We start from the raw sequence: 14,553 nt of genomic DNA on the forward strand, positions 1-14,553 counted from the left end.
TATTTATTTTGTTTTGTTGTATTTATTTATTTTTATTCTTTAGTGCTATTTTAGAATATTTTATTTATTGGAACTTTTCTATTTCTTTTTCCTGTTAGTGAAGTCTCAAATCTATAGCACTTTACGATACTCTGCAACTTTCAGTTTAAGAGATCTTCTTGATATAATTTTTCTATTGAGTTTGTTATCCAGCAGAGTTTTGTGAGGTGTTAAAGAAATAAAATCATTGTTTTGCATCAAAATGTGTGTTGTAAGCATATAAATTGTCTAAAAATTAAAATCTCCATCCCTTTCTCTTATTTCAGGGAAAAGACTTGGTAGAACATAGTTGAAGGCAAGAATGATATAGGGTTTTTCTTTTAAAACCCCCCAAATATTAGAACTTAGGAACAACTTAAAAATCATGCTTACAAAACAGAATTAGTTCTAACAATATCTTCCTGTGTGTTTCTGGCTTTTGTAGAATGGCAAAGAATGCAAATGACGATGGTGGTGGGGATGATACTAGTTTTACTTTCAGCTGGAAAATGTTCACAAGCTGGGACTACCTGATTGGCAATCCTGAGACAGCAGATAATAAGTTTGCCTCCATCACAACAAGCTTTAAGGTAAAACAGAGCTCACTAAGGACAGGTAACATGATTTGTCCTTCACACTGGTGTGAATCAGATGGAACTAGGGTCAAGCGTTAATTGTGCCTCAGGCCTAGAAACTTCAACTGGAATTGCATGTTCTTCTGAACCTGGGTCTTTCTTTGTGCCTTCTTATATTTTTTTGGGTGTTTTTTTTTGGGGGGGGGTGTGTGTTTGTTTGTTTGTTTTTGCTTTTGCTTGTTTTATTTAATTGTACAAGAAAAAGCTTTAGCATCTTTTATGTCCTCTGTGCTGACAGTACTAAAAATGATTATACTGTAAAAATATTTCCTTTTTCTCATCTCTGATGGCTTCCAGTTTCTATGGTGCTTGTCTGAAAAACTTCTTAAAAAAATGTTGCTCACATTTTGCCAGCTTCACATTATCATCTTCTTTTGTTAGAGAAGAGATGTCGTAAGATAAAGAAACAGAATAATCTAAAATGGGCTATCATCATGCCAGAAGAATGGGCCTCAGAATTTTGAGTGTGTACTTACTGTTCAATGAGAAAATAAAGTTACTTTCCTTGCATAATATACTATTTCTTTTTCAAGTTAATTATGAAATATAGCTCAATTTCCAAAGCAATGCTTGATGTTCTGAGGCCTGTTTTCAATGTATAGGGTATGTTGATTTCAAGAGTAATTGTGTGAGGAATCGGTCACGGTGTGAGATCCACTACTGTGAAAACAGTGAAAGGGTTATATTTGATATGCTGGATGTTAAAAAATGTGTTTTTACGCTGAGGTTCAGGGAGACACCAGTGCAGCATGTAAAGGAAAATTTCAGTTTTATAATGTACATGGAATATACTAGTAAAATGTGGTCAGACAATTAATAAGATGCTAGGCTTGCAGTCACACTGACAACATATATCAGAGGAGCTGGAGGACTACGCACTAGCTGCACTATTCCGTTGCATATACCTTTCCTTTCTGCAGTAGTAATACAGCCAATTTATCACCTCACTCTGACCACCTTCTCAGCTGCAGTCATAACAGATAACTGCACTCAAAGTCAGTGTAAGTTAGCAAGAAAAGATCCCAGGAAAACAAATACTGAAGAAAGACTGAAAGCATTGAAACTGTGTGAGCTTCCCCTGCCTGCCTACTAAGGTCAGATGCTGAAACTTATTTAGGGAAGAATACAAATCACACAAAGGCTTAATTTTGAGAAGTAAACTCATGAAGCTTTACTGTGATCCTTGCACATGGGCAGGGAACCTTAGAGAGAAAGGGTGAAATCTTAGTTTGTGTGAGGTCATTGGAGTTTTGTTCAAAAGCTACTACAATCTTCTTTCTTTTATGTGGCAAACTCAAGCTGTAAGAAGAGCCGAGCCATGCAGGGCAATTATTAAAATGCAGAGTTTGGCTTCCCCTCTGGGTAAATTATCACTATACCAAAGTGAGAAGCTGTAACTAATTTCCCTTTCATGAGGACACTCTAGAGAAAATGCTCTTTCTGCTGGCAACAGTAGAAGCTGGAGTTACACCAGAACTTTATCAGTCATGGCCTAGGGTAAACGTGGGGCAAATATTTTACTCGGCAGTCTGAGGTTCTGCGCTGTCTTTTTTATTTTGGAGGATTCCTGTATCTGAATTGTATTTCATTCCTTCTGAATTGCCTTTTCATTCCTTCTGAATTGCTGACTTTCAGAATAAACCTTTTTCCTTTTTTTTCTCACAAATGTACATTTTAAATTTGTGATAGTTCATTTTCTGACTGATAATCACACATTTATCCAGCTGTATCAGTCAGCCTCATATAGCCTTGCAACCTGACAAAACGTGCTGGGGTTTACTTGGCACACAAGTACAAATGTAACAGGCCTCAGTGGGGACACATTCAGTGAAGGCAAAGGTAACCCTGAGGATCCAAAACCCCAGGATGCCCAGGGCCTGAACCAGATTTTATGAGATAATATAAACTCGTCTCAAAACGTGAAGCCCAGATGTGCATTTGCATCTTTGTAATTTATTTAACTGGCTTCTTACAGTTGGGGAAGCAGCATGGGACCTTGATGATTGAAGTATTCATAATATTCTTTTCTTTTGAACAAGTGCAGGAATCTATCTTGGAGGAGCAGGAGAGCCGAAAAGAGGAAAATATTCACTTGACTCGATTCCTGAGGGTTTTTGCTAACTTCTTAGCCCTATGCACACTTGCTGGGAGTGGCTACCTCATCTTTTTTGTTGTCAGAAGATCCCAGCAATTTGCCTTGGAAGGTCTGGAGAACTACGGGTGGTGGGAAAGAAATGAAGTTCGTGCTACCACATTTCTGTAATAGATGTGGTTTGAAACTGTGTTCTTCTGCTTTGCATGTTGCCTATTTTTTTTCTAAGTATGTAAATACTCTGAATATGGGTGGTAAATGTCTTACAAAAGAATTGCTTCTGGTTTTTTGCTTCCTGCTTCATTAAATTTCTTGGCTGTATCTTTCAAATGTGCTGTCGTATTCAGTTTTCACCTGAGGCCTTTGCATTTCCTCCTCTGTCCTCTTAAAATTGTTGTCCAGACACATTATGGATTCACGAGATCTCTTCAAGGATCCTTCTGTCCTGTTGCTTTCCTACTGAGACAGGCCCAAGCAAAATGACTGGTGTGTGGGCATATCCAAAGTTGTCTGGCGCCTCATGGATATAACTGCAGTGTAGCAACACTGCCTTCCAGTTCTGCCTGCCCTGTCCAAGAGTCCAATACCATTTTTTTGGGCCTAGTCTGCTTTCTTCTAGAGCAGAGGTAACCTGCCTGATCAAGGTGTATAGTGGTGATAATGATTGTGTTTGCTGTGCGAGTGTACAGTAGACACCTGAAGTCAGGGTAAACCTGGAAAGGTTTTACCTTCTTAGCAAAGATACTGCTGTGTATGTTGCAAAACTAATTTGTTACTTAAAGCTCATCTTCTGAGCTGGAGTGTAAAGTACATGCCTGATTTAAAGTAAGACAAAATGATGCTGGTCTCACAAAGCTTTTGACGCAGGCAATGATGGAATGAGGAAAATCGGTCCTTCCTTTCCAATACCAAAACCTGACTGAGAAGGTAATATTAAAAGCTCAAGTAATCCACTTCTGGAATCCAGATAAATGGGGCTGTTGAGGTAGGGATAAATTACTTGTTGTTATATTTTGATCTGATGGGAAACAAGCATCATGCACAAAACTGCTTGGCTTAAAGCAACACAAGCTCCAAGTGTGACAGACTAGCAGAGGAAAATGGTTCAGGAAGAAATCTGCTCTCTGTCAGTTGAAGGGTGTGGTAACAGATTTATATTAACAAGAACTACAATACCAAAAACTGCTGTATTAGCTTATGTGACAATCTGGAAAGTAGGTAACGTGTATTTACATTCATTGTTTTACTTTTGTTTGCTTTACAAAAAGCATACTGCTAAGGAGACACTGTATCACAGAACTAAGATCTGGAGCAGGTGTGTCTCTAAAGGAGAGTGAACAAGGCAACACTGCCATTATTTAGCTAAAGAATTTTTCCTCTTTGCAAGTAGCTAACATATTTGTGAGGTACAAAATATTGTCCTTGATTGAATATTAATATTTAATTACATAATTATACTTGTCTTCTATGTAATAGACATCGACACATTTTTGTAATTTTATCAATCAAGATCAAGTTTTCTTATGTTTGAGTCATTAACAGATGAGTTGAGATTTTGATCAGGAAAAAATCCCATGTACAACTTTGAGTCAATGAAAGTGCAGGTCTGACATGTAGTGCAAGAACCAGTATGTAAAAATTGACATTCTTCATAAACATAGTAAGCTCAATTAGTAGGAAATTTCATCACACTGAATGCCTTAAGGGATTGAAAACTGTTTACATGCAATTATCATGTCCATGAAGTTATCCAGGGAGAGTACATTTTTTGTCATGTGTTCCTGAAGCTCACAGCATAATAAAGTGCTGCTGGTGACTCTGTGGAAGGACCTTTTCATATCTGACTCACCTCTTCTCTCATTATGTTGAAATTTTTAAAATCTCTCTCCATATTGGCAGTACCTAGTTCTGTCAGAATGCTATTTTGATAGAATGATGTAGTGTGTCATGGAGAGCAGGAAATTAGTGGAAACAGGCAGACTGGGACTGTGGAAGGGTTTCATCAGCCTTTCCATCCTTTCTTCTACTTGGCTATGGCCTGGTGATAGGTCATGGATGAATGATTCTGCGCTATGTGCCAGTTTTCCCATGACTGTGGAAAGTTTGGTAAAGAGGCGAATAATTCCAGTGATTCCCTTGGCAAAATGTTCCGAAATCAGATAAAAATTGCAGAACAAAATTGAATTTTCTTAATCTTCTCTCTTTTCTCTCTTTTGGCAGCAGAGAGTTTATAGAGTTAATAGGTAGTATGAGACTCTCTGTAGTACTGAATACCCTGTTTTCTCAAATATAACACAAAGACTTTGTGTCCAGAGTAGTTAATGTCAGAGAGAAAAAATGCATTCTGAACCACAGTTTTAATAATCAGTGGGTGTCTCTTGGTTGTTATTCCTTTTTTAGGGAAAATTCTATCTCAGCAGCACAGAGAGGGCTTTTGAGAGTAATTCATCAGATAGTGTATATATGACCACACTGATGATCAACCATAACTATAACTCTATCCTGTATGCATGCTTATATGCTATCCATCTTCTGACATATAATTACACAATTTTGTCACTGATAAAATGAGGGGAAGAAAATCTGCACTTAGTTTCAAGTTGGCAAGAAGCTCAGAAGAAAAATCAACTTCTTTCTGAAATCAAACTAGATTGCGGTGGGTAAAATTCAATGGATGGAATCAATGGATAATTTCTTTGTTCAGTAAAATGTTTCACGAGAAACAAAGTATAATGATACTGTCTATGAAGCTATATGAAAATTGTTTATGCTTTCAAATTTAGAACCCTATCATATTCTTTAGATTTTGAAAAAACAGGATATTGCATTTTGTCTCCATAAATTATTGCATGTTCATTTGTAATAATTTCTCACTTCTAAACTTTACAAAGTGCTGTGCCTCATTTCACTTATCTTAACAGCAACTTTTATTCAGAATTTAAAATGCTCTCAAGATAGGTATTATTAATAGTCAAGGCATGGAAAAATGCAGACAGGAGCCAAATGAGAATAAACATTTAAGCTTCAGAGAAGCAGTAAAAAAGACAAAACATAATAAAAAAGTTTTCAACTTCCCAACTACTAAGATGATAAGATTATTAGAGATTTCTAAGACAATTAGGCAGAAAGAAGCAGGGTTAATTTGAATTAATTTAATTTGAATTGAGGATGTGAGATGTGAGAAAGAGAGCTGGGCAATCACCAACCACATGAAATTTAACCAGGGTAAGTGCCAGTTTCTGTACATGGGATGGGGTAATTCTGGGTATATGTACAAATGTGGGGCTGAGAGACAGGGTAGCAGTCCCACAGAAAGAGACTGGGGTTTTGGGTCAATGGAAAATTGAAAAAGAGTTTGCAGTGTGCCCTGGCAGCCAAAGGGGCCAACTGTGTCCTGGGGTACATCAGGCACAGCATCATCAGCTGGTCAAGGGAGATGATTGCTCCACTCCACACTGCACTGGTGTGTTCTCACCTTGAGTACTGGGTGCAGTTTGGGTGCCTCAATGCAATTAGATTAATAGAGAATGTCCAGAGAAGAGTGACCAAGATGGTGAAAGGTCTCAAGGGCCAGATTTATGAGGAGCTGCTGAGATCACTTGGTTTGCTCAGCTTGGAGAAGAGAAGGCTGAGGCGTGAGCCCATTGACAGGGAGCAGTGAAGGGGGAACGACGATCCCTCTCTGGGGACCAGCAACAAGACACAAGAAAAGAGACTGAAACTGCATCAGTCCAAGTTCAGATTGGACATAAGGAATAGGTTCTTCACTCTCAGTGTGGTCAGTTACTGGAACAGGCTCCCTGGGGAAGTAGACGTGAAGTCTGTTAGAGTTCAAAGTGTGTCTCAATGCTGCTCTTACTCATATGGTTTACTTTTGGGTAGTCCTGTGGGAAGCAGGGAGTTGGACTTGATGACCTTTATGGGCATCTTCCAACTTGCGATAGTATATGGTTCTATGATTCTGTGACACCTGGAATATCTTTGGGTGAGATCTCAGATAAACTGAATTTAATGCTGTGCTTTTGTAGGAATGTTATTTATAGCATATCTGTGTGTCTTTGGGGAAGATGTGGTAAGATATAGCAAAAAAACCAGTACTAGAAACAGGTTTTGCTAAGTTCTCTGATAGTAGAATTTTGGTTAAATTGTAGGCTCCAGTCAGAATAATTAACATTTGAATGTTTTAGTAAAATGGAAAATAAAAAAGAAAATCATATATCCACCTGCAGTAGACTGCAACTGACTTTTCAAACATTTTTTCATTTGTGCAAACAGCTTGTGACACTGAGAGCAGATTTTGTATTTCATTAAATCAAAAACCAAATAAAAAGTAGCAATGGAAATATATATTCTCCACCAAGATCAATAATGATATAAGAATTTGCTTCTAACATTTCAATGTAAAACTTTTTTTCCTCCCCTCTCAGGTGAACATGGTTATGTCACTTTTAGGAATGTTCTGTCCAACTTTATTTGATGTAATCAGTTCTCTGGAAAATTACCACCCTCGAATAGCTCTAAGATGGCAGCTTGGACGAATCTTTGCTCTTTTTCTTGGAAACCTCTACACTTTCATAATCGCCCTAATGGATGAAATCAATCTCAAGGCAAGATATTTACTTCCCTTCACTATTTTTAACATGTAGCTGGGCAAGAATGAGGACTTCCAGTCAATCACAGATGTGTCAGTGAAAAACATTCTTTTTGTCTGTACCATAAATCACATTCATGCCTGAGCTGGCAATGGGAATCTTGAAATAGAAAAGATTGAGAGTTGGTAAGAAGCTCATGCCATTTTTTATTTTGTTTTGGTTTTCTTGTTTTGTTTTGTTGTTGTTTTGTTTTGTTTTTCTAATATACTTCTTTACTTAGTTGGAAGAAGAAAAGATAGTCAAGTATAACATGACAATATGGGAAGCCAGTCTGTACAATGGTACTATTCCAGAAAATTCGACTGCTCCTCCAATACAGGTGGACCCTGCAGATGTTCCCAGAGGGCCATGCTGGGAGACAATGGTGGGACAGGTAATGTAACTGGTTTGAGCTCATATTTGAAAATAGGTCAGAGTCTGCTACAGGATGCAATATCTAAACCATCTTTATTTCTGTTAATGTGCCATTAAAGTGGAAAAATGTGAGGAGAAGCAGAGGTGGGACTGTTTCTTGAGCCAAAAAGTTTTTTAATTTTCTTTGAACCCTGTCTAGTAGAAAATTCCTTCTCCTGCAGGCTGAGAGCATTGGAAATATTTCCCCCTTGCCCTTTGCCATATCCTCTTCATTTACCTTCCTCTTCCTGACGCCATCTTTGTCTTGCAAAACCTGTTTAGCAATTTTGAAAAAAAAGGAGTAACTAAACAAGGATGTATGTGTAAGGCGGCTCTTACATCACTATGCTTTTAAGAAGGTATCTTTGTCTTTAGCCAAGTAACATAATACAAAAGAGCATTAGTTATTTAATGGTAAATATGCTCAATTATTTCTTTTAAGTTGAACATTTATTCTTATTGACCCATTAATAGAATATATGGTTTCCAAATAATTTTCTAACATACCCTTTTTCACTATTTGATCATACTCCATTTTTGTTGTTTGCCTCATGAGAACAAATTCAACACTGGATCGCTTTTGCTGTTGCTCTATCACTCTGACAATCTGTCCTCCTGAATGAATAAATCACCAACAGGGAGCAGATAGGTAGGAAAATAAGCCCCTCTGTTCTTTCCACTGATGCTGAATATCTAAGAACACCAGTAGCTCATCACTGCACTAATTTTCCCCTTAACTTGAGATCAGGGAGAGTGATAGCTTTCTAGGCTATAGGGGTGGGCCTTTTACTATAGACTTTAGTGGAACACAATAAAATAAAGGTAGGGGAATAAGGATTTTCATTAGGATTTTCTTCTTCTTTCTTTCCTCTCCATATGTACTGGGAGTTGAAAGTCTGTTACATTGGATTTCAGTTATAGCTGCAATCTTGGTTGGAAGTCTTTCCCAGTCTTATCATACCCTGGAATCCTCATCTGATAATACAAGTACGAATAAGAACAAACAATACTTCTTACAAATGAGGAGTAGTATTTTTCCTGGCATATTGCAGAATCAGTGATTGAGGATGAGGAGCAGAACCTTTTCCATCTTGAAGCAGGATAAGCACAATTATGGATCGAGTCCAGTATTTCATTATTGTTGTAACTATTAATTGCTTAATTATATTCTTAAAAAAGGATATTACTCTAACAGGAATTTGTGCGCCTGACAGTCTCTGATATGATGACAACATACATCACTATTCTAATTGGTGATTTCTTGAGAGCTGTCTTCGTTAGGTTTTTCAATTATTGCTGGTGCTGGGACTTGGAGTATGGATTTGTAAGTATCTGATTTGTTATTTGCAATGTCTTTGTTATTTTCTACTTCACATTTTTTTTTGTTACAAATTGCATTTTCCTTTCAATCCTAGAGAGCTACTGAAACATTGTGTCAGTTTTTCTCAGAATTTGCCTATGGCTTAATATGTGTCTTATGCTTTGGACTTTGTTAACTTTAGGACTTTTATTTGGACTGCTTATTTGATTTGATTGTGTAAGAACACTGGGTACACATTTGTACACTTTTGCAAATTGAAGACTGTTTCACAGAATATGATCTCATTGATTTCAATGGCATTTCAGATATGGTCTTCAAGTACAGTTCTTGTGGAGAAAAAAATACGAAAAAATGGAAAAAAATGAAAAAATATGTTCTATAAATCTTATTATATGTATTTCTCATTAGAATTAGTTTAGCTGAAATAAAGTTATTTAGGCCTATAGCATGAACAGGTATAGAACCCTTCACTTGGGAGTTGAGACTTTGACTCTTTTACACTGTCCAGATCTAGGTTAAATTTGCCAGTTAAGACACTGTAAGTTCTGATGCTGCTTTTAATCTCTGAAATAGTAGTCAGAGTATTGTCAAAGCCTCTTTCATACTTTTGTACTTACTGAGAAGTAATTTAAGATTATGAAGTGTACCTCTGCATGGGCAGTCATTGTAGCTATTCTGCCATGATTTTGTTCTTCTTTCCTCAAAATCTGGCCTTCATACATGTAAACATTTGTTGCTTTACTGAGAACTGCATCTTGGAAAATGATAATTTTTCCAGAGGAAGAGAAAATTTTGGTGTCTTTTATTAAAACCTCCAGGTTCTGGTACAGCAATCTCAGTGTTACCTGCTGGCTCATATGAAATCACATTGTGCCTCAAACAGAACTGATGTAGGGCTGGAGACAAAGACTCAGCCAGTCAGGTTGTGGACAAACAAGTTATAACCCTTGAATAACCCTTTGAATACCACATGGGCAAAAATTTGACAACAACACATCTGATAGTAGGGGATCCTGAAATCAATTTATCATTGACATACACAATGGCTACACAGAAGGAGAGTAGGGACTTTGAATATTCCAACAATAAACTACAGAACAAGCCAAAATGATGACTTAATTGATGATTTTAATAGAATAACTTTGTTCAGCCATAAGGAAATGATTATTTTTGTATCTCATGCCCCTAACTCCCTCTATCAGTCATCAATATAATTCATACCTAGAAGATGACATTATTAATGGGTTTTTGTCCACTAGCATGGCAAATCATGAAGTCACAAGTTATGATGTAGCAAAACTTTCTTTTATGAGAGCAGTGATTTAATAAAATTTTGTGAGTATGTAAACCATATAAATAATAAGTTTGAAACAAAAATTTAGATGTAAACAGAAAGTTAACAGCCACAATTTCATACCAGAAAGATTCGATCTGGTGCATATGCACACAAACAAAGATGTATGGTTGCATTTCAAATCCCGCCTAAATCTATTGTATTCAATATTTGCAGAAATATTCATTAATTAAAAATTAATAATTAAAGTAAAAGAAGAGGTGTGGAAATGACTAAATATTTGGAAAAACAGAATGAAAGGATCAGATGAGGTGTTCAGAAATTTAAGACTAAATAATTTTTGTGGCATTAATGTGTCCACACTGGAAATAAAAATGTATGATTGAGGTCGTTTTTCAGCAGACAAAATGATAATGGGATTCCATGACTGAATCTTGAAAGTAAAAGTAAAATCAAACACACTCAAATTAGAAATAAGATATTCATATTGAGCAAGAAAAAACCCACAACTGACAGCATCTATTGATACTATAAAGGAATTTTTCAACAGTGTAACTGCAAAAATATGAAAGATAGCACTATAGTTCAATCAGGAATTAAATCATGTTGTATAACATTAATCACATTAAGTCTCATGGGTGGTACTGTACTGGAGAACATAGTACATTACCACCGCTATCCAATTCAATGGAAAATTAATAAATTGTTGATTAAAAATTTACCCAGTACCCAGAATCATTTATAAGTCTCCATTAGCATCTTCCTGTAAACAAATCTTGAAAAGATTTTTAGTAAAATGCAACAAATTCTATTAAAGACTGCCTCCTGGCCTCGGGTTATATTATTTATGCCATGATTCACTGGTAAGGTGCAACAGGAGGCCTTGCAATGTAATGCCAGTGTGCTGCTGCTGTTGGAAGTGACAGTTTTAATCTACTCTAAATCATTTTACAACCCTTAGTGCAAACCTAATGAAAACATCTGCATCATTTCTTTCAGCCATCATATTCAGAGTTTGATATAAGTGGAAATGTGCTGGGACTGATCTTTAACCAAGGCATGATCTGGTAGGTGTGGAAAAGCATGTTGCATCTGCAGGATGGCAGGATTTAGCTGTATCTGTGAAATATTCTTCTGAAATGTTGATCATGTCCTGTTTCATTACTTTGATGGAAGTGGAGTGTGACATATACTGAACTCTGGTACCCTGCAATCAGTAGGAACACTTCAAAACTTGTTCTGGGCCAAGATTATGGGGCAAGATACACCAGGATTTTGCACTGTGTTGGTAAGACCAACCAGTAAAAAGCTGCATAGTTGAATCTTATACTTTTGTTGACTGACTGCTTGCTGTACTGTTTTGCTTTGAATTTCAGCCTTTCAACACACCTTACCACTCTTTTTCCACATGCCCTGTGAAAAAAGGCCTTAAAACAAATGTGTTTTACACTTATCTGTGCGGACATATGAATGTGCAAACGATGCTACTGCTACAGTTTTAGTCCTTAGACCTAGAACAGAAAAGGTTTATGTTTCAACACAATTTTGGATTTTACATAGCTGGTAAGGAATACCAGCATATAGAGTCCTCATGCAAGATGTTCATTCTTCCTCAGGAACTGTTTTCCAAGCCCTGTTGACTTCTAAGTTAGTTCTTGCTAAGGCCTATTATTTTGCATTTAGTATGGCTTTGCAATCACACTATTTGCTTGGTGAAAGCCCTCACTTCTATGCAGCCCAGTGTGCTGTGTGTTGTGTCCATGTCAAAGGAGTGCCACAGAAACATGGCAAAGAAAGAGGCTGCATATATCTTGTAGCTCCCACAACCACCTCCTACTGGGGGATACACTGAGGGCTGGAAAGCAATACTGTGGGCTCATTCAGAAGGAGGGTATGCATTCAGAAGGAGGATGAGCATGGCATCGCATATGGCCTTACAGTGATGACATGCTGGCATCTAAAGAACCTGCATTGTGTCCTGCATCTCACAGAAGCAGCTCAGGTTTGCAATTGTTATCTTTTTATCTGCTTTAGTGTTTAGCAGAATTAATAAATGGATTGATTGTTGACATGAAAAACAAAATGACATGATGACAGAAGTAAAAGAAAAATGCCAATGAATCAAAAATATCCTTCCTAAAATGTTGCTAGTATATTAATAAAATATAAATTAAATTAAATACCAACAGGTTTGGTATTAGGTTTTAGGGCTATTGGTTTTTACATAACACAAACGAGATGCTACATGGACAAATTAAAATTGGGTAGCATTTCATCATGTGATCATTTAATTTGCAAAGAGGACTTTGTAACTTTGAAACAAAAATTTCACGTAGAGTATTCTCTCTGTATACCTCCAGCTCTCCTTAAAACAAGACTGAAGAGAAAACACCAAGAAAGAAACCCCATAAAGATGGTTTTATGAATTTCTGGGTGCACAGTGCATACAAAGCACATTGACATAGGGAATGAGTGGCATATCTAGGAAGACAGAAGTCGTACAACAAAGCGGTTATTTTTTCATTTGCTTCTTTTCTAGGATGGGATCTTTTTATGCTCCATGTCTCCCAGCAATCAACGTGTTCCGCCTCCACACATCAATGTATCTGCAGTGCTGGGCTGTGATGTGCTGCAATGTCCCCCAAGAAAGGGTCTTCAAAGCTTCCAGATCCAATAACTTCTACATGGCCATGCTGCTTTTCATCCTCTTTCTCTCCACACTACCTGTTGTGTACACCGTTGTCTCCATTCCACCGTCATTTGACTGCGGTCCTTTCAGGTTCTTTGCATTTTATATCCACCTTTGTAACTGATGTAATTAACTGCTTCATCACATCACAGTGAATGAAGCAGTAATGAAAAAGTGCCTCGATAATAAGTATTAGCACTTGATAGGCTGGGTGTTTAATTGTGTCATATAGTGGATAATTCCTGAAGCTAGAATCCTGTAAAACTGGGTAATTCTTTAGAAAGTTTTATAGAAGGTGTAGAACAGAAAGTATTTTCTGTTAGTCAATTATAATGTAAAAAATTATCATTACTGCTGCACTACAGGCAGAAATTATTCTTAGCATTGTAAGGGACCTTCAAGAAATGTTTGTTTTGACATTGCCTGCCTTGACAACTTAATGTGGGGTGAAAACCTGGTTGTTTCTCTCAAAGCTTGCTGAGCCCACAGCAGAAGAACAAACCCCTGGGAATTCTGCCTATACCTCTAGCTATAGCTGGACTGGAAAACAGGATGTCTCTAGCTATAGCTGGACTGAAAACACAGGAAATAACAAACCACCATAAACCTCTAACTTGAGCACCTTTCCCAGGAGATAGTGGGACTCCACTGTCCACCGTAAATCTCTAGCTGCTGCCAAACTGCAGCTCTCCCAGGATAAAGGGAAACAATCTCTAGCTGCACCTGGACCACAAATTTCCCAGGACATTTGTGAGGAAAATTTAGTGTGCCTTTGCTGGTAATCGCTATGTGCTGACCCAGCACCTCAAGGGAAGCTGACTAATCAGGACTCCAGCAAAGCCCTATGAAAAAGGATCAGCATCCAGAGACTGTGTGTATTCACCCACGGCTGAAGGAAAGATGACTATGGATCACCAGAATGCCACTGGATCCATGGTGGTGACTACCTCTGCTTCTGCATCTCGAATCTTGCCTACTTCACCCTTTCCTGTTTTTTGCTTTCCTATTGCCTTTCCCTTTCCCCTTTTATATGACCAATAATGATATCTCACTCACAGACAGGATTTAACCTCTTTTGTGCCTTAATTCTCATTGGGGGAATTGATTGAACTCTCCTGTGTCTTATTTGAATGGGATAAACATGGCAAGCAGTCACCTGTTGCTCATATCCTGTCTGTTGGCTTGAAAGTGATGGATTTTAGGAAATGTCTGCATATGCCCTGTAGGATGGACATATCAGAATGCAGGGTTGAGATTTTTGGGTTTATTTTGGTTTTGGTTTGGAATTTTGTTATTTTAATCCATTCATTAAAAGTAGCATATGTGATTCAATAGACACCTGCCAGGAGTAGGGAAGACAGGACAGATTTAGCAAGGTTGCAGCAGAAGAAGCTCTGTGCACTCTGGGGAAAGATAAAGAGAGCATAGAGTGGAATTTCTCATCTACCAGGAACGTGTA

The 14,553-nt window shown here is 37.5% G+C and overlaps 1 protein-coding gene across 1 annotated transcript in view; it reads left to right on the forward strand.

The window, feature by feature from the left end:
• Positions 1-463: 463 nt before the first annotated feature.
• Positions 464-14,553, forward strand: part of TMC1 (transmembrane channel-like 1) — a gene marked incomplete at its 5' end in the record, with an annotated part of 16,940 nt that continues 2,850 nt past the window's right edge. The window contains 7 exons of the mRNA XM_009080761.1: positions 464-608; positions 2,698-2,892; positions 7,173-7,352; positions 7,618-7,770; positions 8,986-9,114; positions 11,405-11,472; positions 12,945-13,184. Of these exons, the coding sequence (XP_009079009.1) occupies positions 464-608; positions 2,698-2,892; positions 7,173-7,352; positions 7,618-7,770; positions 8,986-9,114; positions 11,405-11,472; positions 12,945-13,184 (1,110 nt within the window). The remainder of the gene's footprint in view (positions 609-2,697; positions 2,893-7,172; positions 7,353-7,617; positions 7,771-8,985; positions 9,115-11,404; positions 11,473-12,944; positions 13,185-14,553) is intronic.

Source organism: Acanthisitta chloris, unplaced genomic scaffold, assembly GCF_000695815.1.
Source record: "Acanthisitta chloris isolate BGI_N310 unplaced genomic scaffold, ASM69581v1 scaffold18338, whole genome shotgun sequence".
Classification (NCBI taxonomy): domain Eukaryota; kingdom Metazoa; phylum Chordata; class Aves; order Passeriformes; family Acanthisittidae; genus Acanthisitta; species Acanthisitta chloris.